We start from the raw sequence: 27310 nt of genomic DNA, 5'->3' as shown, positions 1-27310 counted from the left end.
ATCTTTTCCAATGCAAATATATCCTTTTTGAGAGGAGGCCACCACATCTGTATGCAGTATTCAAGGTGTGTACCGTGGTTTTATATAGAGGCAATAAGATATTCTCTGTCTTATCCTCTATTCCTTTTTTAATGCTTCCTAACATTCTGTTGCTTTTTAACTACTGCTACACACTGAATAGTTTTTTTAGAGAATTATCCACGACTCCAAGATCTCTCTTGAGTAGTTGAGTAGTATCTCTCTCTTGAGTAGTTCTCATCATATTGTATGTATAGTTGGGATTCTTTTTCCAATGTGTATTACTTCACATTTATCAACATTAAATTTCATTTGCCATTTTGTTGCCTAATCACTTAGTTTGGTGAGATCTTTTTGAAGCTCTTCATGGTCTGCTTTGGTCTTAACTATCTTGAGCAGTTTAGTATCATCTGTAAATTTTGCCACCTCAGTGTGTACTCCTTTCTCCTTATCATTTATAAATAGTTTGAATAGGATTGGTCCCCAGTAAGGACCCTTGCGGGACCCCACTAGTTAATTGTCTCCATTCTGAAAACTGTCCATTTATTCCTACCCTTTGTTTCCTGTCTTTTAACCAAGACCTCTCCTCTTATCCCATGACAACTTACTTTACTTAAGAGCTATGGTGAGAGACCTTGTCAAAGGCTTTCTGGAGATCTAAGTATACTATATCCACTGGATTTCCCCTTGTCCACATGCTTGTTGACCCTGTCAAAGAACTCTAGCAGATTAATAAGGCATAATTCCCCTATATAATAACTATGTTGACTTTTCCCCAACAAATTATGTTAATCTGTGTGTCTGACCAGTCTATTCTTTACTATAGTATCAACTAATTTGCCTGGTACTGACATTAGATTTACTGGTCTGTAATTGTCAGGATCACCTCTATAGCCCTTTTTAAATATTGGTGTCAAATTAGCTATCTTGCAGTTATTGGGTACAGAAGATGATTTAAAGGGTAGGTTACAAACTACAGTTAATAGTTTCACAATTTCACATTTGAGTTCTTTGAGAACTCTTGGGTTAATACCATCCGGTCCCGGTGACTTGTTACTGCTAAGTTTATCAATTTGTTCCAAAACTTCCTCTAATGACATCTCAGTCTGGGACAATTCCTCAGATTTGCCACCTAAAAAGAATGGCTCGGGTTTGGATATCTTCCTAACATCCTCAGCCAAGACCAAAGCCCGAAAGCAAAGAATTCATTTAGTTTCTCCACAATAACGTTATAAACTCTGAGTGCTCTTTTAGCATCCAAATTGTCCAGGGACCCCACTGGTTGTTTAGCAGGCTTCCTTCTGCTGATGTAATTGAAAAATATTTTGCTATTACTTTTCGAGTTTTTGGCTAGCTGCTTTTCAAACTCCTTTCTGGCTTTCCTTATTATACTTTTATACTTAATTTGACAGAATTTATGCTCCTTTCTATTTTCCTCACTAGGATTTAACTTCCACTTTTTAAAAGATGCCTTTTTAATCTCTCGCTGCTTGTTTTACTTGGTTGTTAAGCCACAGTGGCACTTTTTTGGTTCTGTGAAATTTTGAGCTCCATCAATTCCCACTGATTTCAGAAGCAGTTTATGCATCTCGTTGCTTTTCAGAATTGGGCCCTCTAAAAAAGGAAAGATTTGCAAATTTATTTTTAAAAATTATAGGGTATATTTTACATGTGTTCATGAAAAGTCCACATGCACATACAAGGAACAATTCCTTAAAAAAGATTTGATAGATCAAATGCCATTTGTAAAATCTTCATTTTAAATATTAATGTATAGTACACTTTTTCAACTCTTACGACAATTTCAATCAGCTGTGATATTTAAAAGAAATTAAGTCCTCTCATTTAAGGAGGACAGGGAGTAACTTATCCCATTAAAGGACCCAGATGAACCTTTCTACTATGCAGAGCAGTCTATATTTTTTGGTGAACAATTCCTGGTGCTTTAGTTTGCTTGATCACATTCATTTTCTAAATGAACAATGTCTCACTTCCAAGGATAAACTATTTCTCCTACATTTCCAGTAACAAATGTTAATGCTTTTATCTAATTTTCCAGTAAAATTGCTTTGAGTACACACCATTTTGTAAAAACAAAAGAGGTTTTAAAAATAAATCAAGGACTGGGCACCCACTACAATGGGAAAACCAGGCAGCAGGGGGACAGTGGAGTAAACATCTGCAAGGTTCTCTCAGGGTATGTCTACACTAGAAAGTTAGTTCGAACTAACGGACGTTAGTTCGAACTAACTTTCCTATGCGCTACACTAGCGCTCCGCTAGTTCGAATTTGAATCGAACTAGCGGAGCGCTTAGTTCGAACTAGGAAAACCTCATTTTACGAGGACTAACGCCTAGTTCGAACTAGCTAGTTCGAACTAAGGGCTGTGTAGCCCTTTAGTTCGAACTAGTGGGAGGCTAGCCCTCCCCAGGTTTCCCTGGTGGCCACTCTGGCCAACACCAGGGAAACTCTATGCCCCCCTCCCGGCCCCGGACCCCTTAAAGGGGCACGGGCTGGCTACGGTGCCCGTGCCAGGTGCAAGCCTGCCAGCACCCAGCTAGCAGACCCTGCACCTGGCACGGCACAGAGCCACCCACCCGATGCCTCCCAGCCCACCCCCTCTTGCCGGGACCAGGCTGGCGGCTCCCGGGAGCTTGCCCTGGACCGCAAGAGGCGGGCACCTTCCTGGGCTAGTGCGGACATCGTGGACCTCGTCCACGATCTCCGCACTAGGCACAGGAAAGTGGCCGGCTAGGGCAGGAGAGCTGCCAGCCTGGCCACCCAGGAGCAGGTGTGCATGAAAATCAAGGTGGTCCAGTGAGACCCCCGACCCTGAGCCCTGAGCTTAGAATGGCCGTACTGGGTCAGACCAAAGGTCCATCTAGCCCAGTAGCCTGTCTGCCGACAGCGGCCAACCCTAGGGACCCTGGAGGGGATGGACCGAAGACAATGACCAAGCCATTTGTCTCGTGCCATCCCTCTCCAGCCTTCCACAAACTTTGGGCAGGGACACCACTCCTACCCTCTGGCTAATAGGACTCCATGGACCCAACCTCCATCACTTGATCTCACTTCCCTTTAAACTCTGTTCTAGTTCTAGCCTTCACAGCCTCCTGCAGCAAGGAGTTCCACAGGTTAACTATTTGCTTTGGGAAGAAGAACAACTTTCTGTTACTAGTTTGAAGCCTGCTACCCATTCCTTTCCTTTGGTGTCCTCTAGTCCTTCTTTATGGGAACTCATGAAGAACTTTTCTGAATGCACCCTCTCCACCCAACCCCTGCTTTTAGAGACCTCTATCCTGTCCCCTTTCCGTCTCCTCTTTTCTAAGCTGAACAGTCCCAGTCTCTGTAGCCTCTCTTCATCTGGGACCTGTTCCCAACCCCTGATCATGTTAGTTGCCCTCCCCTCTCCCAGCCTTTCTCTTCCCCTCTCCCACCTCCTTTTCCCAGTCTCCCCCAGTTTTTTTCAATAAAGACAGAGTCAATGTTGGAAGAAACGTTATCTTTATTTTGTACATCAATAAGAAGGGGGGCTAGGGAAGGGCAAGTGGAAGAAGGTGAGGGAGGAATGGGGCACGAGCCCCCGATGGGGAGGACTGGGCTGGCTCTGCGGGCTTCTGGGGGTGGAAGCTCTCCTGCAGCCCCCCAATTACTCCCTCTCCCCAGATGGCAGCCTGCGGCAAGTGCAGCCGGGCTGATGGCCGAGTGGTGTGATGTGCCCAGTGTGGGCACTCAGGGCACTCCAAGCCAGAACTTCTTTTCAAGCGGGGCACCCCTTAGAACTGTGTGTCCGGGGTGGGGGTCGGGACCCTTTAAGCGCAGCCCTCGGCTAGCCTGAGACAGCATCTCCACGCTCTAAGTCCTCCTTTTATGCCCTGCCGGCACTGCTTCCGGCCATCATTAAGCCCTGTTCAGAGTCCACTCAATGTGGACTTACTAGTTCGAACTAGCAAAATGCTAGTTCGAACTAGTTTTTAGTTCTAGATGCGTTAGTTCGAACTAGCTTAGTTCGAATTAACTAATTCGAACTAAGTTAGTTCGAACTAGCGCTGTAGTGTAGACGTACCCTCAGGGAGTTTCTTCAAATTTATTTAGCCCACAGAAGGGGTGGAGTTTGCACCTCACATATCAATCCCATCCAGAGTCCTTAGCTGACTTTGTATCCCTAAAGATTTATCCCTCCAGAGGCTGGTGGTGCTACTGCCCACAGGGCAGGCAAGGCTCAAACCCAGCTTCTAGAAGCCAAGATCTTATCCATTACACCACTGGAGTTACCTTAACTTAGCTATGATACAAGAGTACCAGCTCTATCCCTTGGGCAACTGGTGGTTGGTGACACCTGGGAACGCGGGACTCCAACCACCCTCAGCCTAGCTTTCATTCTGCCAACTCCTACTCCTTTCTCATTTACTCCCATGCTACCTCAGCATGTTGACCACAGAACTCGGAAAGGGATGAAAGGTAGGGACCTTTTTTATGAAGGCAGCTGATTCTGCCCTTTCTGTGTGGAAGATCTGTGCACAGAAGCCTCATCTACATGTGATCTCATCTACATGTGATCAAGGGATTATAATCAAATTCTCCTATATTTAAACAGAAATTAATTATTTCATGGAATCAGGATTTCCTGGTTTGCTCAACTATTAGATTGTAACTGGCTTGATAATGCCTTGATAATGAAGGCTCAATACATTTACTGATTTTTTTCTAGCTCATGTATATGATAGGAAAATATATTTTAGTCTTGAAAATCGTTCATGTTCAGGGGCCTGTTTCTGAGACCCTTCCTCAAACTCAGCATTAGGACTGCCACCAATTCAAGAGGGATAACTGGAAAAGTTCAGTACCGACTCATGGCATATAAGAGTGGCAGAATCTGGCCTTAAAGTATTTTTGACTAATGATATGACTGAGAATGCAGAGAGGAAAATAAATGGTTAATCAATACGCTGAATACAAACCCCAACTTCTCATTTATCAAAATGCTTGGTAAAAAGCAATTACTTGTGTCTGTTTCGATTTCATTAAAAGCCACTGAGCTGAGCTGAAATACCTAGCTCCAAGGCTAAATTAGTCTCTTGCTGTTTTATTCAAGAAAAAAACCAAGATATCAGAGATGGCCAGCTACAAAATTCATATTCAAATCTCTTCTTCCAGGATATTTCTTTAGCTAATTAGAAATGTACTTTAAAGATTGATCTTTCAGAACATGCCAAATAATTAATTTTCAAAGTCTATTAAAAGTACTCTTTCAAACTAGGAGCTAATTTGGCTAGAAACTACAATGGGTCATGAAGTTTCCATACAAAGTGGGTTATGTCTTCCCTTTTCAGGTCAGTCTCTAAATGTGACCTTTCTTTCTTGCTTTCTGCAGAAGGGAACCTTTCTAGAAAATCATTGCTATTTTCAGTTGAAGATAGACTACTTCTGCTTTCAAAATAATTTTAATACAGGTTGAACTCTCTAGTTCGTCAGCCTTGAGACCTAACCAGTGCTGAACCAGAGAATCTGCCAGACCATAGAAAGGTCAATATTGTCTAACAAACAGCATTACTACTTCTTAATGGACTCTTAAGACGACATTTAGGCATAAATTAGAGCTAAATAACAGCATAGAATACTGAGAGACGGGACTGGTGGCTGTAAACAAACTTTATGGGACTGCAGGAAACTTGGCCACCCGCAGGGGCGGATGAGAGTTTTGTGGGACCCAGGGCAGCACAATATTGCGGCCCCCCCCTTTGGAGAAAAAACAGCAAAAAGGGGTCCCCCCGTGCCCACTCTTCCAGTAGCCCCACACTGATCATGTGAGCCCCTCCTCATCCCCTCTCCTAACACCTCCCTCTACACACCTGCCCTGCCTCTCTCCTCCTGGTGCTGATCCCTCCCCTGCAGGTGTCTGCCCTTCTGCTTCACCCCCAGAATCCCCTGGCACCTGCACCTTCCCTTACCCCTGCACCCTCCTGGTGCCTCCCCCTTCCCTCGCTGCCCCTGCGCCCTTTGCCCTCTTTTTTCCTGATGCCCACCCCCTCACCACCCACTGCCCTCATTCCCCTCATGCCCCTGTGCCCTCACACATGCCTTGCTCCATCCCCACCTTCCTCACGCCCACCCCTCCTTTCAAGCCTTCTCCCAGCACCTCCGCCTCCTCCCTTTAGCCCCCAGTGCCCTTACCCTCTCCTCTCCCAGCATCACCCTGTTCCCCCTCCCACTAACACCTCCCCTCCTGCCCTTTTCCTCATTGTCTCCGCTTGGCCCCCTGGCATTTGTCTCAGAGGGTATGTCTACACTACAGAGTTAGTTCGAACTAACGGATGTTAGTTCGAACTAACTTTCATAGGTGCTAAACTAGTGCTCCGCTAGTTCGAACTTGATTCGAACTAGCGGAGCACTTAGTTTGAACTAGGAAAACCTCCTCATTTTACGCGGATTAAGCATAGTTCGAACTAGCTAGTTCGAATTAAGGGGTGTGTAGCCCCTTAATTCAAACTAGTGGGAGGCTAGCCCTCCCCAGGTTTCCCTGGTGGCCACTCTGGCCAACAACAGGGAAACTCTATTGCCCCCCTCCCGGCCCCGGACCCCTTAAAGGGGCACGGGCTGGCTACGGTGCCCGTGCCAGGTACAAGCCTGCCAGCACACAGCCAGCAGACCCTGCACCTGGCACGGCTCGAGCCAGCCTCCCGATGCCCCCCAGCCCTCCCCCTCTTCCCAGGACCAGGCTGGCGGCTCCCGGGAGCTTGCCCGGGACCGCAAGAGGCGGGCACCCGCCTGGGCTAGTGCGGACATCGTGGACCTCGTCCACGATCTCCACACTAGGCACAGGAAAGTGGCCGTCTAGGGCAGGAGAGCTGCCAGCCTGGCCACCCAGGAGCAGGTGTGCATGAAAATAAAAGGGGTCCACTGAGACCCCCGACCCTGAGCTTACAATGGCCGTCCTGGGTCAGACCAAAGGTCCATCTAGCCCAGTAGCCTGTCTGCTGACAGCGGCCAACCCTAGGGACCCTGGAGGGGATGGACCGAAGACAGTGACCAAGCCATTTGTCTCATGCCATCCCTCTCCAGCCTTCCACAAACGTTGGGCAGGGATACCACTCCTACCCCCTGGCTAATAGCACTCCATGGACCCAACCTCCATGACTTGATCTCACGTCCCTTTAAACTCTGTTCTAGTTCTAGCCTTCACAGCCTCCTGCAGCAAGGAGTTCCACAGGTTGACTCTTTGCTTTGTGAAGAACAACTTTCTGTTACTAGTTTGAAGCCTGCTACCCATTCCTTTCCTTTGGTGTCCTCTAGTCCTTCTATTATGGGAACTAATGAAGAACTTTTCTGTATGCACCCTCTCTACCCAACTCCTCCTTTTAGAGACCTCTATCCTGTCCCCCCTCCGTCTCCTCTTTTCTAAACTGAAAAGTCCCAGTCTCTTTAGCTTCTCTTCATATGGGACCTGTTCCCAACCCTTGATCATTTTAGTTGCCCTCCCCTCTCCCACCCTCTCTCTTCCCCTCTCCCACCTCCTTTTCCCAGTCTCTCCCAGGTTTGTTCAATAAAGACAGATTCCATTTTTGAACACAATTGTCCTTTATTTTGTACATCAAGAAAAGGGGCTAGGGAAGGGTAAGTGGAAGGAGGTGAGGGAGGAATGGGGCACGAGCCCCCGATGGGGAGGACTGGGCTGGCTCTGCCGGCTTCTGGGGGTGGAAGCTCTCCTGCAGCCCCCCAATTGCCCCTTCTCCCCAGATGGCAGCCTGTGGCAAGTGCAGCCGGTCTGATGGCCGAGTGCTGTGATGTGCCCAGTGTGGGCATTCCGGGCACTCCAAGCCAGGACTGGTTTGCAAGCGGGGCACCCCTGAGAACTGTCTGTCCGGGGTGGGGGTCGGGTCCCTTTAAGCGTAGCCCTCGGCTAGCCTGAGACAGCATCTCCACGCTCTAAGTCCTCCTGTGATGCCCTGCCGGCACTGCTTCCGGCCATCCTTAATCCCGGTTCAGGGTCCACTTAATGTGGACATGCTAGTTCGAATTAGCAAAACGCTAATTTGAACTAGTTTTTAGTTCTAGACGCGTTAGTTCGAATTAGCGCTGTAGTGTAGACATACCCTGCGTCAGGGCCCAGAGTAGCAGGCAGGCCTGGGTGCTCATCTTCCCCACTGAACAATGTTTAGCCCCACTGTTTTGGGGCTTGGACAGAATGTGGTTTTCCCCTGAAGCGAGGGGCTAGGCTTGGAGACAACAGTCAGCAATTAGAGAAGCAGAGACACCTGACTGCCAATAACCCCTCCCTCTTACCCCCCACACACACCCAGAAGGTGATGCCCTGTAATTGTTATTTTTGTGTCTCCAGGAAATGTTCCAGAAACACTTTCAATTTTCCATAAATTGATAAAATCATATTTGGCCCTAACAATTTGGTGATTCACAATTCTAAGCAATTGAATCAGCAACAACTACTCCATCTTGTCCAATCCAACTGTGTGGGGCTAACTTGGCATCATGTTGTTTGCTTCAGGCATTAACCACATCCACAAAGATGGAGTTGGTAGTATCTAGAATCGCCTCGTTAATTGGTAGGTGGTGTGCAGAATATCCCCCAATTGTGATGTGAATCTACCACCTCCTGTTGGGGGATCTATAGCTCATGTGCCATCCTCTTGGCATGATCCTCCTGTTCTGAAAAAGCTTCCTGTGCCTCTGGCTCAGGGGCTCTACACAGCCACTCTGAGAGACAGTGGTTGGCTGTAACCTGTGTTATATTGCCCAAGGATTGCAATAAGGCAATGGGGGTGTGTGGCATGGATGATGGTGTCTCATACTACGATTGTGGATGGGGTCGATGGAGCTGGGGAGGATCCTTGCATTGTAACAATAGGCCATGACTTCCTCCTGGTCACTGTCAGACTTGTCACTGGGTAGGGGTGGCACTGACTGGGGTATTGGCAGTACACAGCCTGGTTCCAGGAGTGATTTCAGGTGCCTGGATGTGCTTGGGACCAAGGCCCAGGTGCCACCTAGTGGGGATTGTGGTTCTTCCCCACACATCAGGTCTCCAGAGTACCAGAGTTCATGTGGAACTTTGGGCTCCCTGAGCACCATGACGAAATGTCCATGGTACTTTATTGGTACCAATGGTTGAGATAGTGCAGAGCACTCTCTAGGCAAGAGCTTTCTTGATCCTGAAAGTACTGAAAGTTGTTAGTGCCACACTTCTAGAAATGGCACAGCAACTCTCTTTTCCCGGGTACCAAGGCCACAGATTTCCAGGATACCAGAGCTCATGTGTTACCATGGGCTCATTTGGCACTGCAGAGGAGTGTCCGTGGTACACTGTCAGTACTGATGCTTGGGAAGGTGCAGAATACTCCCTAGACGGGAGTTCCGTTGCAACCTGGTACCAGCAGTTTTCACTGTGACTCTCTTTTCAGGTCTGGATGGCAATTGTGTTAACAGTGCCCGAGAACATGACTGCCTCTTGCTTATCATGTGTTACTACTGCAGTTTGTGCTGCAGAGCAGAGCTGCATGGGGGGAAAAGCTTCAGAGCAGTGGCTGCTGTGCTGATGCCATGATAAGCTTGTTTTCCTGTCCGTAGGGAAGGGGCAGCTCTGGGGAAACCCCCACTGGCTGCCAACCACTTGGCTTTGGTTTTTCTGTTAGTACCAAAGTGACAGCTCTGGGGAAACAAACCCCTCTGGTTGGTAATGATTCTGAAATTGCTGGAGGAATCTACTGTAGATTTCTAATGACTCTTCCCTTGTTAAGTCTCTGGGGATAAAGTTTCAGGAGTCACCTGGGGTACGTCTAGACTACAGGCTTTTGTCGACAGAGGCTTTGTCAATAGATACTGTTGACAAAGCCTCTGTCAACAAAGAGTGTCTAGACTACATCCAGTCCAGTTCTGTCAACAAAGCAAGCCGCTTTGTCGACATGAGAGTGTAGACGTAAAGGACAGTGTAGATGTAATAACGCTTTCTGTCAACAGAACTTTATTGACAATAGGCATTATTCCTCGTAGAATGAGGATTACAGCCGTCAACAAAACTGCTGAGTTCTGTCGACATTATGTTTTGTATAGTTTTGTCGACAAAAGCCCACTTTTGTCAACAAAACCCTGTGGTCTAGATACACCCCTGAAGACTGAAGTGCCTTCTCCCTAAAGAGGAGTTTTAAACTTCAGCTCCCAGTTCGGGTGTGTCTAGACTACAGGGTTTTGTCAACAAAAGTGGGCTTTTGTCGACAAAACTATACCTGCGTCTACACTACCACCACATTCTGTCGACAGTAAGTCGACAGAACACGGCAGTTTTGTCGACGGCAGTGAACCTCATTCTACGAGGAATAAGGCACTTTTTCTATAGTACTCTGTTGAAAAAGGTGCTATTGCATGCAAACTGTGCTTTTTCGAAAGAAAGCGTCTAGACTTTCTTTCAAAAAAGTGGCTTGCTTTGTCGACAGTACTGGTTGTAGTCTAGACACTCTTTTTCGACAGAGGCTTTGTCAGTACCCTTCCTGTGGTTGTTGAAGCACTTCTATAAGGCTGTCCCAGGAATCAGAAACAGTGAGAGTGTCTGACTGTTATAGAAACTGCTTACAGGAGTGGCACCTCTCAAAGCAGGTAGAGCTAATGACCCCGGGTGGGTGTTGGGGGCAGATCAATCTCTAGCAATGAGGAATGCAGAAGCGAATATCTCCTCTTTACTCCTCCTCTTCTTTTCCTTTCTTTTCTTTTCACCAGAGGTGGGGGGAACCAGGACAGGAGATGCCCCCAGACGGGTTAAAAACCAAAGGATTTCCTCCCCCACTTTCTCCTCCTTTTTAATCCCAAGGGAGTTAAAAAAAAAAGGAACAGTATTAGGGAGAACAAAAGCTGCTCATTATGCTAATATTACAGGTAAGGGAGGGACAGCTGGTTTCTCTCTGTGGTGCCAAAGGCAGCTGAAAAGGAAGTGAGAGTTCTAGATAGGCTTGAGGTACATGCCCTGGCTCAACTGGCACTGCTACCAAAAACCTCCCTTTTGAGACACATATGCCTACAGTGGTGCACCCATAAGGACGCTACTTGAAGAAGAAGCTTAGTTTATTAAATGGTTTGAGAAGAAACGTGCAATAGGCAGCATGGTCTGAGTAGAGAGAGCTGAGAGCTTTTATCTCCAGAGCTGAAGTCCCAGCTCTGCCAAGGAATCGCTATGTGTCCAAGTCATTCATACCAACATTTTCAAAGATATCATTTTCAAAGATATTAAATACTTAAATCCAGGCTGTCTTCAATCATCTCAATAAGTATTCTAATTTTCACAGATACTGTGAAATTCTGTCAATTAAAACTACATTTCTGGGGAGGGAAAGTGGAACCTCTGGACCCAGGAATACACCACAAAACCGACTATTGGAGGCATTGGATGTATAGAAACTAGATGCCTTCAGTTGCCTATTACATGTAAACACATACCTTAGGGAAACATAAGGTATAAAATACACTGCATCCACTATTTGGAATGCAATCCAAACACACCCTCAACGGTTGCATATCAGTGATGTTTCAGCTGTTCTTTAAAATATGGCATTCCCACAATTCTGGAAGGGTCACTATGGGGTAGCATGAACTGACAGCTCAAAGTGAAAGACTTTATACTCAATTTCAAAGATGTTTAGCCTCTCTGTTAAGTATGAGACAATACTCATGGACTATTCATCTGTAAAAATAAATTGAGAAGTATTCCTGTTTCAAGGATTACTGCATAGTAGCTTTATCAGCTAATAGTTTATAAAAAATGTGGCATCCAGCACTAGCATTATATTCAATAATAAGCATATAAGAATGGTCATATTGAGTCAAACCAAAGATCCATCTTGCCCTGTCTCCTGTCTTCTGACAGTGGCCAATGCCAGGGACCCCAGAGGGAATGAATAGAACAGGTAACCATCAGCTGACATATGTAAGGAGGATGGGAACACAGTGAACATGTGAACAAAAGAAACACTTGCCTGTGGCGAAGACAACATTCCTTGACACCAGTCTGTATTCCACAATGGAGAACTGCGGAAGCTCAATCCTCTCTACGCCTGTGACTGCATTATCTCCACCTCTCCAATAAAATTCTATGTCATCTGTGGTATAGCCATCTTCAAACAAAGCACAGATATCAGGAGGCAAAATAAACCCTCTATTATATTCTGCCATGAAAAATCTAGTATATAGTACTTCAGAAGATTCCAGAGAGGATGAGGGCTTTGCAGCTGTAATTTTTATAAACTACTTTATTCCATAGGGTGGTTTTCAAATATATTACCATTCTAAGTTGTGCTCTTAAAGGGTTGCTTCCATTAGATTAAAGAGCTCATTAGTATTTGAGGCAAGTTTTTTATTTTGTTTTTTACTTCTGATGAAATTCAGGGGAAGAATGAAGGCAACCTGATAGCCTATAGTCAGGGTATAAATACAACCAGTATTAAGTAGAGCTCCCCCCGCCCAGTACTGACTACAGCAGTCTGCTTACAGATTGGTGTAATTTGAGATATTAAATTAACAGAAAAATCCAGACAGTTCTATCATACAACAAACATATCAGAGAGAGAGGTCTTCTCCCATTCACACTGAAATTAGTGGTTAAACTCCCACTAATGCCAATGGGAGTGGGATTAAGTCAAGTGTAATTTACACAAAGAATTCATTAGAATGTTCTTCATGAACTATATTTTATGTATGTAGATGTTCCCTCACTTCCCATTGTGCAGTAGAAATAGAGCAATGGCTCTTGAAACAGAATTATAAAATATCAGAATATTCCAGTTATAGAAAACCAGGTTTCAAGAGCGAATCTGCTTGTGTGTAGAGCTGAACTCCAAATCATAAGTGGGCATGACGGCCAAGGAGGTCCCCTGGCAAGGCCATTCATGCATAATAAATCACATGGAAAGAAAATTGTATCTCAGTGTTTGCTGTCTTCGAAGTCAAGCTGATTAATATATGAACCTTTGTTCTCTTGTGTAGATTTGTATCCAGCCACTATCTCCACCTAATCAGTCAAGAGTGGTGAACTGTTTTATTCTTTCAATTTCCTACCACCACTTTGTATCAATACAACACGCAGCCTGAAATTAACAATTCCCTTATATTTTAAAAGCAGCATAAAATCAAACATGCCAAAGGGTGGTTGTATTAAGGAATTCACAGGTTTATTAGGCATCAGAATGACTGTTCTATGCTTGTATAGGGGAAAACAGCTCTCACAACTGAATTGGATATCATTTGTATCTTCATATATACGTACAGCTTTCTATTTCCAGAGTACAGTTCTGTTCATCTAATGGGTATCTTCTTAGGTCCATCATACAAGCTGCAGTCGTTGTGATTCTAAAATACAAACACATGGCATTACAGTAGGCAGTGACCACAGACCAGATTCGGTGGCTCTTTCTATGCTACATTGGTGTTCAGTTTTTCTTCTTCTTTGTCTTTATTTTAACTACCACACAATATGGTTTTCCTGTGGTTATGTCTTAGCAAAACTTATGTAAAGAAATAAAAACCATAGCAGCCAATAGAAGTATAGATTCAAAAGAATAATCCATATATAAATGTGATAGTACAACTTGTACATTCTCTCCAAAATCAGAATATTTTACAATCAATGTATAAACAACGAGGGCATAAGCTTTCCTGGGTGAAACCCCTGTTGTCAGATGCATGGAATTATGAATGATGCTCCCTTAAATGCTAAGACTTCTCTTTGGCTAAACACTTAAGTGTGTGCTTAAACTTAAACACATATTCAAGTTCACTGCTGAATCAGGGCCAATCTGTTTATATTAATGACATCCCTCTATGTATATATCTGATGATGTGCTTTTTACCCACGAAAGCTTATGTCCAAATAAATCTGTTAGTCTTTATGGTGCCACAGGATTCCTTGTTGTTTTGCAGGTACGGACTCACATGGCTACTCCTCTGAGACTAATCAATGTGCAGTATATATTGAAATGATCAATATGTTCAAATGATTATATATGTTTCAATTCAAAGTAATACAATACTGTATATGCATTCATTCAAAGTAAGCCACATGTAGACTCAGAAATTGAACTTAATTTTAAAAAATAGTGAATTAATATAGACACATAGGCTCTGATTCAGCAATTAACTTGAACATGTGTTTAAGCACACACTTAAGTGTTTTGTTGAAGTGAGGTCTTAGCCTTTAAGGGAACATCATCCATCTAATATTGCTTTCTTATTAAGTTCATGTTTAAACTACCTTCTGTGTTTGACTAGGTCCACATTTTAAAATCAAATTAACCTTTCTTGATATTCATAGTCACACACTTGAAAAATGGTTAATTAATTCCTAAACAAAAATCTGAATCTGAAACTTTCCTTCAGAGCGGTAGCCGTGTTAGTCTATAACTGGAAAAACTTTAAAAACAACAAATAGTCTTGCAGCACCGTAGAGACTAACAAAACATGTAGCTGGAATCATGAGCTTTCATGGGCACAGCCGACTTCTTCAGATGAATGGAGTTAGAAGCAAGGCTCTGACATCACTTTCTGGGGCACGCTTTTCACATAAGTTTTCCTGAGTGCTGTTCAATGGAGGGAGTCTTTCCGATGATCCCTTTTACATGTTTTGCCTGCTGATCAATAGCTTGCTCGCCCTGATAGATGTAGGGGTTTAACACATGTCCCAGTGGGCTGGAATAGTTTAGTGAGCAGCTTCCACACCTGCTCTGTGGTTTAGGAGAAGGATTTATCTCAATCGAACATCTGCCCAGTGCCCTGCTGTCTCTTTAGGCAAGGTGGTAGGCCCAGGGTTATTCATTATGGAAGCTAAAATTGCTGCAGTATGACTGTTAGTAACTCTGATTTAACACATAAAACTAGCACCAACTAATGCACTTGGTGGGAAAAAAATCACATATTTTATCTTTGATCACTGCAGGAACATTCTAAATTTTATATTCATAACTATTATGAATTTCGCAAAGTCACAATTCTTATTAAATCACATTATTTTGCATATAATTCAAGATTGGTATTTCCAATTCAAAACAATAAGAGAAAGCAGTAATATGTAATTTTGATTATTATGCTGTTATCCCATTCTATTTTAAATGAAAAATATTTATTACATTGAACAATGGGTCACTTAGTTCCAGATCCTCCATGGCATCTGGATGGGTTAAATTAATGCAAAGCCTGAATTAGGGTCTCACAACTATTAGTGTCTTTAACTATTAGCAAATGCCAAGTAGACAGAAAATGGACATTTATAAAAGATAAATTCGGTATCTTCTTATAAATATTTCTGAAAGTTTGTTTGTTTGTTTGTTTGTCCTGAAAGATCTCAGAAATGGTAGGAGCTAGAAACACCAAATTTGGCACGTATACTCCTGATTTCCTAACTTAAATAACTGGATTGGTTATATCTTGAAGCCGGTTCCCCCGGTTCCCACAGAGCTCCAACTGGGCCCACTGATAATTCTGAAAGATCTCCGAAATGGTAAGAGCTAGAAACACCAAATTTTGCATGGATACTACTGATTTCCTAACTTCAATCAGTGGATTGGTTGATCTCTAAATCAGTTCCCCCAGAACCCCTGTTGGGCCCACTGATAATAAGCTTTTAGTAGCACCTGATCATAGGCATTTGCTGGACTCTTCTGTTAAGCATGTTGCATAAACTGCAACTACGAGATCCTAGAGGATAAAGCATGTGGCACCTGCAGCACCATCAAGGGAAAGCCTATGGGGGAGAGGCTGCAGTGGGGCAGAGAATCAGCAACCTCCCCTATCCTAGGGCAACAGCAGGTCTCCAGGACAGACCCAAATGGGACTGATGCTGGCTGGGGTCTAGCCTTGCTAATTGTGGCTGGGAGAAGCATCCAGCTGTCACAGCCTCTCAACATCTTCCCACAGCCAGGCTCCGACTGAAACCTTTCTGGGAATTAAAGTTGCTTCCCTCCCTCCACACCCAAAGGAGCCCTCCCACCATTTGCCCTCCTTTGGGCTGTGTGCATTCTCCTGGCAGGGCTGTGTGTGTTATCAGCAAGTGCCACGGGCATTATGCACTTTGCAGGATTCAGCTCACACTACAAAGAGAAGGTGGACTAGGAGTACAAGGTTTTGAGCACCGTGGAGTCTGAGGAGGACACGGTACACTCAGAACAGCCTATTCTCATTAGAATAGGTACATTCAGGTGCTGCATGCTCTGATCATCTAGATATCACTCACTGCACCTGGTCTGAAGGGGTTTTGCCTTGTCTGATCAATGCAACTGGTCCAGCTGCCGCTAGGAAGTCCATTCAAGTTGTCCCATGGAGCGTGCACTGAAGGCACTCAGGGAGTGGCTACTTGGGGAGCAGTGATTTGCTGCTGTTGCGGAGACCAGGAGATATCCTCTCCATTTCTCGGGGATTCTGGCAAGGAGGCTGCAGGCATTGGTTTGCATAGAGTCTTTAAGGGAAGATGGGCCTTCCTGATTTGTGGGGATTGAGAAAAGAGACCCTATGGGATTTGTTGTTTTGTAAGCACATCACTAGCTATGTTAATTTCTTAAAGTAATATATAAGAGAAAAGTATTTCCAATACATTATGCTATGTTCATGTAATTGATGTAGTTCATTCATCACACCTTTTACTATATTTTCCCCGGGCAACGCCGGATATTTCTGCTAGTATTTACTAAAAATGATGCTGCTTGCAAATTTGTATCTGCCTTCAACATATTAGGATACCTTATGTCTTTTAAGATAATGTTCTTTGTCTTAAACCCCTCAACATTTATGTATTGCAGGGTTGCAGTGTCAGGAAGAATGTGCTCCATAAAAACTATATAAGACATTTATGTACTAAATCAAGATGTGAACTTGTAAGTCCAAACATCAAACTCAAGATTTTTAAAAAAAACAGATAGGTAAATATCACATTTAGTCAAATGTACAAAATTATTTGCTGCAGTAATGTTGTTTGTGTGACCTTTCAGGTGACTTCATTTTCCTTGAATACAATCTCATGGAAAGAAAGTTTAGTTTACTCAGCTATGTGCACAAGAAGAGGGTTTTTGTTTGTTTTGTGAATGAGATACTCTCTGGTACAGCAGGATGACAAAATTCCCAGAATCCCACAGCAGATCACTGGTAGAGAAGCAATTACATGCGCTAGAGAAAAATCAGATTACACACACACACACACACACACACACACACACACACACTTTGAATGCATACAATACAGAAAGGAAAGGTTGACAATTTTCTAAAATTCCCCAAGTTAGCTTATCTCCTGGTACCGCTCTCTAAACTGCAATATTATTATTAGTAATATAAGTGTTAGTATTTATATCACTGTGTTGTTTAAAGGCTCTTAATCTGTTGTAGTAGGCACTGTACAGACACAAAGAAATAGGTCCTTCCCCAAAGAATTTAAGTAAATCTAAGTAAACAAAAGTATTTCTGTCTGAGGGTATGTCTAGACTACATGGCTCTGTCGACGGAGCCATGTAAACTAGTTTACCCGATATAGTCAATGAAGCAGGGATTTAAATAATCTCCGCTTCATTAAAATAAAAATGGCCACTGCACTGTGCCGACAATCAGCTGATCCGGCACAGCATAGCAGTCTAGACGCGGCACAGTCAACAAGGGAAGCCTTTGTTGACCGCTCCTGTAAACCTCATTTCACTAGGCATAAGGGAGCAGTCAACAAAGGCTTCCCTTGTCGACCGATCTGTGTCTAGACTGCCACGCTGTGACGGATCAGCTGATTGTCAGCACAGCGCAGCGGCCATTTATTATTTAAATCCCCTGCTTCATTGACTATATCGGGTAAACTAGTTTACATGGCTCCATTGGGTGAGCCATGTAGTCTAGACATACTCTGAAAGTCCCAATGGTTAATTTTGACATCCTGCTTGTAAGAATTATATACATCCAACTAAAGAATAGAAAGAAGGTCATGTTCTTTATCTGACCAACCATAACCAACCAATACAGCATGAATATTGAAATACTGAGTACTGAACAAAAAATAATCAAGCCACAGATTAAAATGACTTGCAAAAATTCTCATTTTAGCTGTTTATAACTTGCTCCACCACCATATTGTCTAAGAGCAAAAAAAAAAAAAAAAAAAAAAAAAAAAAGCATCTGGTAAGCCTACAACAAGCAAGGATACTTTACTTTCTACCCCCGCTTTGTAAATAATATTATCTTTTTTGTTCGAATTATTGGTGAGGAAAAGCTGCTGTGCAGAAATGTGCCTTTTACATGTTTTGCTGCCAACAGTCAGTCTCCTCCTTGGAACTATTAATTCCATTGTTCTGGATGGATAGTGGTTGTTGTGGCGAAGAAGAATCCAGAGATAACCTAGGCTCAATCCCTTGAAAACTTTGAAGATCAGGGTTCTGAATTTTACAGGATCTAACATGGGGTCAGTATGACATATAAGTCACTTGAATCATGCATTTTCAGGCATCAGTGTTGCTCAGAAGATCACCTCCATCAGTAGCTTTCCTATATTTTCTATCATGCAGTATATTGTAGTAACTGAGCTTTGGGAGTGTCAAACATAACAGCTACAGAGGCCAGATCCTCACTAAGGCTGTGTCTAGACTACATCCTTCTTTCGACAGAGAGATGTAAATTAGACACTTCAAAATTGCAAATCAAGTGGGGATTTAAATATCCCATGCTTCATTTGCATAATCGTGTAATGGCGCTCTTTCAAAAAATGAGTACAGGATCTTTCCAAAAAGCCTGCCGTCTAGACCATGGTTTTACTTTCAAAATGGCACTTTAAGTCCCCATTTCATTTGCAATTTTGAAGTGTCTAATTTACCTCTGTCGAAAGAGGGGTGTAGTCTAGACACAGCCTAAAGAAGAGGCATATAGCCTCATGACCAGATGAAGATGGCAGAAGATATTTTTGGCTACTGATGCTATTTTATGTCTCAAAAGCAGCATTGCCTAGATGGAACACAAGTCTGCAAGTAACCTTTGCAATGAAATGCTTGATTCCTTTGATCAAGGATGCTAAGGTTTTGGCAAATGTTTCAGAATGCTTCCCCTTTCTTTTTGCCAGGATTTAATTTCAGGAGCTTCTCTCTTGGAGGAACAGCAAAAAATGGGCCACAGTGATGAGGGTAGGAAGTTGTAAGTTTGGTATCCTCTATGTGCCGCGGGCATTGAAGTCCATGTTTCTCTCATTCTCTTCTCAGTGAGTATATTCAAACAATAAATACATTCAAGGAAAGCGTAATGGGCATGCTCTGTCTACAGAAGAGCAAACTAAATTCACCAAATAAATAATTTTATACCGATTAGTATGAAGCTTTAGCTGTATAACTAATATTAATTGATTTTAAAATGTGCTGTGAACATTTTGTAACAAAATCAGACCTGATAGTTCTGGGAGGATAGTTGAAGGCAGGTGTATCACTCTTAGAAGGGTTAAAGATCTTTTTCCTGTGAACTGAAAGAAGTTACTTCAGGCTGATTAAGGATACACTGAGTCTAGTTAAGAGCTGCTTGTGACCTTTGAAAACCTCTTCCAGTGAGTGAGACAAGGGAGGAGAAGCAAAATATAAAGGGGTGCATGCAGTGATGGGAAAAGGCTTCTCTTAGGTAAAGAGCTGCTTTTCCCCATAAGGGCCAATCTTGTGTTTATTTCTGTGTGGAAGGGGTCCTTTGTTCCCACTGCTGGGCCCAGAATGGGTTAGAGAGGATGGGGCTGGCAGTTGGTTGGCAGAATAAGAGGCAATACTGCAGGAAGAAAGGAAATATAATATTTTAGTTTGGTTTTGTTTAAAGGCACCCTCAGGCCAACCATTAGGCCTACCCTGTAAATACTGCAAATAAATCAATATGAAGTATTAAACCTCAAAAGTGGGACTGTTTTACCCCAAGTCCCCTGAATGCCAGAGGGAGAAATGCTGAAATGGAGCTTTATGTTGTTTGTATATTTAAATTCACAAAGGGAAAAATTCAAAAGTAATTTTCCAGATTGCTGCAAAACTTGTCAGTATTTGGAACAAGGGTACATAGTATGCAAAAGCAAAAATCACCGTTTAATAAACATAGTTGATAGTGCAGAAATCACTTGCTGAACATGCATGTTCCCAAATTTCTGTGGGGCTCATTTTATTTTATTTTAAACTTATCTGGTATTGCACGGGTCCTTTTGGGTATGGGGCTGGCAGTGTGGGCTGTGCAGGAGTCAGAGCAGGGACTTGGAAATGTGGCTGACTCAGGGCAGGAACCTTGGAGTGTTTGGGGGGTACAGGAATCAGGGTTGGGGAATGATGAGGCACTCAGGGTAGGCGGTGGAAGGTGCAGAAGTCAGAGCAGGGGGTGAGGAGAAGCTATGGGTAGGAGCATTTGGTGCAGGAGCCTGGGCAGGGATTTGGGAGAAGAGGGGCTCAGGGCAGAAGTAGTGGGTGGCCACCAGTTTCTCCTCTGAAAGAGAGCGCTCACACTGCAAAAGTGCATATAAAAAGTGATCTGATTTTTCGAAAGAGAGTGTCCAGACTGAATGGACACTCTCTCGCATGTAAGCTGTGGGCACCTGTGCTTTTACTTCTTTCCTCTTCTTCCAAAAGAACTCCCTCTTCCCTGTCCATACACCCCTTTTTGCAAAAGAGCTCTTTCCCAAAAAGACTTCTTCCTCATAGAATGAGGATTACCAATTCTGGAAAAAACACTCTGTTCTTTCAATATTCTTACAGAACACAATTGTAGTGTGGACGTTCCTCAGGTTTTGTTGCGAAAATGGCTGTTTTTCCAACAAAGCTCTGTAGTCTAGACATACCCCCATTGTCTGGCACAACCAAACCCTGACTTTGCTTTGAGTTAGGATAAGAGGAAGCTGAATCCTAAATGTGGTGGTCCTAGCCCTTACCACTTAGGAAGAGTTCTTGAACAAACAGACTCACAGACACACATGTATAAGATAAACTGGCTTGCTCCTCCCTAATTCATACAGAATGGAAGCTTGGGAAGCCCTATCCAGGCCCTATTGGGAGTGGGGGGCAGGAGGGCCATTTGGCCCGAGCTTCAGGAGACAAAGTCTCAAGATTGGACATTTTTCTACCAAGTCATTTCCATTTGTTATACACCTTGCAGTTATAACAGATACAACAAAAGAAGCTAAATATATATCTTAAAAAAATTAATTTAAATCATTGTGGAACCTCAGGTCTTCACCAATTTTTCAGTCGCATCCAAGTTTTCATCTGTGTGACTGGAGACTGGAGTAGCTTCGGTGATTAATGATTCTACGTTATGAAACACTGTTTACAGTCTTTGTATAGATTAGAGGTTTTGAAAATGGTAATTAATTCTCTTATTGTTAAGTGATTTTGCTTGGTCTGAGTGTGAATTTAACCTTTAAATTAAGTGTTTGTCTCTGCACAGGAGATTTTCATATTCCTTTTTTTCCTGTGTGTCTTTGTATACAATAACCATATCAGGATCAGCTGTAAGCTACCTCTTTGTCCAGTTTTAGATTCACCTTTAAAGGCTTTTTTATGATAAACTTTTAATTCTAGTTGTTTAATAAACTTTACATCTAACCTGGCAATCGCCCCATGTTCATATTCATAATAACGCACCAATTATTCGAGTAATTTAATAATGGGAACATGTTAGCAGATGAAATTTCAAGTCTTTGAAATAAGCCTATAAGGTTGTAGTAAGAACACCCCCAAATCGTTGTTAGATAATATTAATTGTGAAGTACATACAATTACAATTTTCTACAATCAATAATCTTTAGTGAATTAATTTAAGTCATGTTACCGTGGTGTTGGTTTTTTAAACTTTATAAAAATGAAGCAAAGACTTGAAAGTGGTAGAAGCAGGAGACAGAGAAAGCAACAGAGGAAAGCAGCAGTCAAGAGTTTAAAGCCAATAATATCATTTCTCATAGAAAAGATGCCTCAGCAATTCAATTAAAAACTTACTCCTGAGTGAAATAAACACAGAAACTAATAACTGGAAAAAACTCTTTGAGTGCATATTGACTGTCATTCTTTTTCTTTCTGAATGGGGATTGGCTTTGTTTGGTTCCAGTCAGCATATCGGTGACTCTACAAACAGAAACTTTCTTGGTGTACGTGAGCTTCTTAGCAAGTATGACCCACTTTTATCAGGCCATGATAAGCGTGTTTGTGAATTGCATTTTCTGCTCTCTTGCATGCAAGTCCATTATCTGTCTACCAGAATACAAAATGAGTTTATTGAGCCGTGTGGGACATTTGTGCAAAAACCAGTCCTTGAAGAGATATGACATGTGAAGTACTTTTCAATTATTATTGATGCTACTCCAGACTGTTCTCAAAGAACAGATGACCTTGGTTGTTCGATATGTTAAAATTGAAGGAAGTTCAAAGGTTTCAATTAAAGAATGATTCATTTTGTTTGACAATTTCATGAAAAAAATGGAAAAGAAATTGCTGCTCATATGTTAGAAATTCTAGAAGGCTTCAAATTACATTTTCAAGTCTGCATTGGCCAAGCCTATGACAATGGATCCAATATGGCTGGGAAGTACAATGCAGTACAAGTAGTCCTTCTCGAGCAAAATCCAAATTGTATGTTCTCCACTTGTGGCAACCACACACTAAATCTTGTCAGCCTCGATTGCGCTGAATCATGCAAAGAAGCAATCACATGCTTTAGATCAATCCAGCAATTGCACTACCTCTTCAGGAGCAGTCCTTGAAAGTGGGAAATTCTGAAGCATCATCTGCCTGTTTCCCTTCATGGCACGTCAACAATGAGATGATCAGCACAAACTGATGGCATTAAACCAGTAGCACAGCATTCGGACGCTGTGAGAAAGGCTTTCATTGAGCTTGAATCTCTTACTCTCATAGCACAGACGCTCACTGAAATTAAGTCAATTCAAAAGTATACATCTACATTTGAATGCATTTTAATATCATCCATGTGAATGAAGATGCTAAAAATGATCCACAAAACTAATCTTGTAATTGAAGCACTCAATGTTACATTACATCTGCGTTTTCCACCAACTGCAGCCTAACATCTCAATCTGATGCAGAAAGGCATTATTGAGTCAATTTTGTTGTTGTTATTATTGACTCCATCAAATCTGGTCTTGTACGTCGATTTGAGTCACTGTGACAAATTTGTACCCTTTTGGATTCCTTTGGGAGTTCAGAGAACTAAGTGATGAAGATCTATATTCAGTAGCTGAACAGTTTCAACAAAGGTACAGCAACAAAATTTCAAAAGATCTTTGTGATGAGATAAGTCTTCCTGAAATGTATACATTCCACCAACTTTAAATTGGACAGTGAGCCAAAGAACTACTTCAAGAACTGCTTCAAGAAATATTTGATCTCGGCCGGACGACTGTATTTCCTAATATCACAATTGCATTACGTATTTTTGTCAGTCTCCCTGCATCAGTGGCTTCAGGTGAATACACATTCAATGTGTTAAAACAAGTAAAGAACTATCATCATTTTACAATGGGACAAGAGCATTTGAATGGGCTCGCAATGCTTAATAACAGTGATGTTGCACAGAAATTAGAATTTTCTTCATTTGCTGCCCCCTTGCCCATTCCTGTGGATTGCCTGGGAGAATTAAAATGGGCCAGTGGGATTCCTGGCTGCCACTATCATAGCAGTGGCTAGAGCCCTTCAGCCCTTTTTAATTGCCTGGGCCCCTGGGCAATTGACCCCATGCCCTCCCCACACCATTAGCAGGCCTGAAAGCAGTGTCCTTTAAAACCCCTTTACACTTCCAGAGTAAACAGAAAATTTAGAAGGTACAAATATTCATGTTTTAACAATGTAGACTTTACTTTTTTTCCACCATCTACTTCAAAAGTGGAACTCAGCACCCAAATTAAACCTCACTGCCAATATTTGTTGAATGAAATATTTAGGTTTGCAGTTAGTGGTTCCCTTTCAACTTCCTGTAGCTACAGAAATTTCCAGTTACAGTGATGTCATATAAACAGATAAAGTGACTGAAGACACTGGTGGCAAAATTAAGACATACTGAGTGTGTAATTTGTTTTCTACAAGCATCTTTCAGGGTTTCTGCAAAATGTTATATAATATGCTACATTGATTGTGTAATAACCTTGTACCCAGAAACAAATAACAATACAAAACAATGGCTATGAAATCTTCATCACAAAGTACTGACCTGAGGCCATATAGCACTGTTCCATCTGGATGAAGGCGAATCATTCGATTTTTCACTGTAACTCCATGCACAAATGATTTCTTGTCATTTAAAAAGTAAGTGTCGGGCACCCAGAGTTGATCAGCCACTCGATTATCAAGCGTAAGATTGAGAGGTATCCCAGCATAAGCTAATCTCTTATCTCTCCAATATTGTTGAAAATACATTGTTAAGGTATAATCCTGATGGGAAAAAGGAGAAGAAAAGAAAACTTATCGTCGGTGCTTGATTAGAGAATCAACAATTCATTACTGAGGAAACAAATTTTTATACATTTAGTTACATCTTGCATAAAAATAAATTCTTACTAACACCAGTTTAACACCCTCATTGTTTCTGGTTCTCAATTTTAGCTACATTTTGAGTTACATTTACCTTGCCAAAAAACAATTTAAACCATTAAAACTTTAGATAATGTTAAAGAATTCAGGAATGATTTTAAATATGTTTAAATGTGTATTTCAAAACCACTAGCAAATTCAACTTCTTTTGGCATCTTCTCCCCTCTCTTTTTTGTCCCACAAATTACCACTATAAATTGTGTGACATTTTCATAAGAGAGAGTTTTGTGGACTGGGGAACTAAAAAATAGGTAAATATTGTTATAATCCCCATTTTACCGATCATTAAACAAACACAGATGGGACTAATTTGCCAATCTCTGGCACCCCAGGCAAAATATTAAACAGCAGTCAAAATTATATCAAAAAACAAAATTAGGAAGTTGCAGTGCGTATGTGCACATACAGAATGAGAACATGTAATGGCATGGTGTAAAGATTTTACCTACCATAAGTTAGGCTGAGCTGCAGTGCACACAAGTGGTAAGTAAACTCTAGCACAATTTCTACTACCATGGTTATATTAGTTTCTACATTTTGTGTTCATGGTTTTGAGTGTAAAGAATCATTTGATGGTGCTGGATACTCAGCATTTTTTTTAAATCGGGTCACTTATTTAAGACTCTAAACATATATATAGGCTACTAACAGTATTCAACCATTAAAAAAAATCTTTTGCTATTTTACGATGTTGAAAATTTTACTTGACCATATCAAGAATAAAACCACACTTAATATGCTGGGAAGAAGTTCCTAGCCTCTGTAACAAACCTTAATTGATGTGGTTCATGCACTGACTATAGCTAGGATAGTGGTTTTCAACCTCTGGTCTCTAAGGGATCAGTGAAAGGTTGTCATTACTATAAAACAGTGGTCCATGGACGCCTAAAATCAACACCTCCACTGGAAATGTTTTAGGTATCTTCAAATGGAAAAAGGTTGAAAGCCAGTGGTAATCTAATACATTACACAAAAACATAGAACTGCATCTAGATATTTTATAGTACTAAGCATAATAAGTTAGGGTATGTCTACACTACCCCGCTAGTTCGAACTAGCGGGGTAATGTATGCATACCGAACTTGCTAATGAAGCCCGGGATTTGAATTTCCCGGGCTTCATTAGCATAAAGCCGGCGCCGCCATTTTTAAAAGCCGGCTAGTGCGAACCCCGTGCTGCGCGGCTACACGCGGCACGGGCTAGATAGTTCGAACTACGTAGCCATTCCCTTATCCTTTATTTTAAGAGGTAATAATGAAAATTGGCCTCAATTTGACATTGGGCGAATGAACAAAGTATGTTTACATTGTAGCGCTCTAAAGTGGATTGGAGAAACACTGAGCATGTGCTGTTTGAATTGCAAAATTAGCGTACAAATACTCCAACCTCCTCTGGAACTGCTACAATCATTGATGTCAGGATTAACATCCAGATCAAAACATTTCTTGCAAAATATCAGAAAGTACAACTCATGTTTCCAAATGACGTCTTTTGGTACAAGCAACAAAATATATGAGCCAGGTTTCATGCCTACTTTTAAAGTTCAAGGCCAGGTTTATCATCGTATAGGATCAATGTTGCCACTTCCAAATGAAGAGCATCAATTTCTTCAAATTTATTTCATGGGTGATGAAAATCAAGAAACATACCAATGCTGCAATAACATTCCCAGTACAAACCCAGATATCATTTTGGACTTACAATGAATACTTCACCAACATAATGACTATGTACATATTTTCAAAACTGCTATTCAGAGGATGACTTCTGATGAATACAAAGTGGTCATTTGAGTGGACAAAAGACCTGCTGGAGGAGAACATGAGCATTGATTTAATGAACCTTTGACAAATGAGGTGGCGATTGTCATTGTGGGAAATGAATTTGAGAGACGCGATATCATCTTGGAAAAAAGAAACAATCAACTGCAGAAAGTGGCAGAAACGCACAGATCTTATGATGCATTACAATACCCTCTCATTTTTTTGCAAGGAGAAAATGGCTATCACTTTCAAATTATGCAGATTGTTCCAATAACAAAAATCCCTATTAATGGAAAAAAGTATCGTCAATGAAATGTTATGCTTAATGGTGCGAGCAGAAAATGGTTATCACATTTTGAGGTGCAGTCAACTCTTCCCTCAGTATGTCGTTGATATGTATGCCAAGATTGAGAGCGAACAATTACTGTATAGTCATTTAAATAAAAAAAAAAACGTAGAGTGGATGCATATATTCACCTGAGAGATGCAATGGCTAATGACGGGAATGCAAACAACCTTGGTCAATTAATAATTCTACCATCAACATTTACTGGAAGCCCATGTTATATGCACGAATATACGCAAGATGCTATGACATATGGCAGAAAATACGGTAGACCTGACCTATTTGTGACATTCACTTGTAATCCTAAATGGCAAGAAATTCAAGCAGAGCTAATGACTGGCCAAACTTACTATGATCGGCATGATTTATCGGCAAGAGTCTTTCGTCTAAAAACTTATAAAGATCATGGATACCATTACCAAGGGGCATTTATTTGGACAAACTCAATGTTGGATGTACTCTATCGAATGGCAAAAGAGATGATTACCTCATGCCCACATATTAGTATGGATGAAAGAAAAAATTAGGTCAGATCAAATAGATAGTTTTATTAGTGCAGAGCTACCTGATCCTGAACAAGATCCTAATCTGTTTGACCTAATTGACGGTCCGTGTGGTAGTACCAATCCTAAATC

General features: G+C 42.0%; 1 protein-coding gene across 3 annotated transcripts in view; it reads right to left on the bottom strand.

The window, feature by feature from the left end:
* GABRB3 (gamma-aminobutyric acid type A receptor subunit beta3) overlaps positions 1-27310 on the bottom strand; it is a 161870-nt gene that overhangs the window by 40126 nt on the left and 94434 nt on the right. For all 3 annotated transcript variants that reach the window (XM_075916421.2, XM_075916435.2, XM_089775371.1), the window contains 3 exons: positions 24187-24407; positions 13280-13362; positions 11994-12131 (listed from right to left, as the gene is read on the bottom strand). In XM_075916421.2, the coding sequence (XP_075772536.1) occupies positions 11994-12131; positions 13280-13362; positions 24187-24407 (442 nt within the window). The remainder of the gene's footprint in view (positions 1-11993; positions 12132-13279; positions 13363-24186; positions 24408-27310) is intronic.

The sequence above is a fragment of the Pelodiscus sinensis genome, chromosome 1 (assembly GCF_052426305.1).
Source record: "Pelodiscus sinensis isolate ZL-2025 chromosome 1, ASM5242630v1, whole genome shotgun sequence".
NCBI classification, from domain to species: Eukaryota; Metazoa; Chordata; order Testudines; family Trionychidae; genus Pelodiscus; species Pelodiscus sinensis.
The sequence above is the reverse complement of the archived record's forward strand: the minus strand, read 5'-3'. Positions and strand labels throughout refer to the sequence as shown.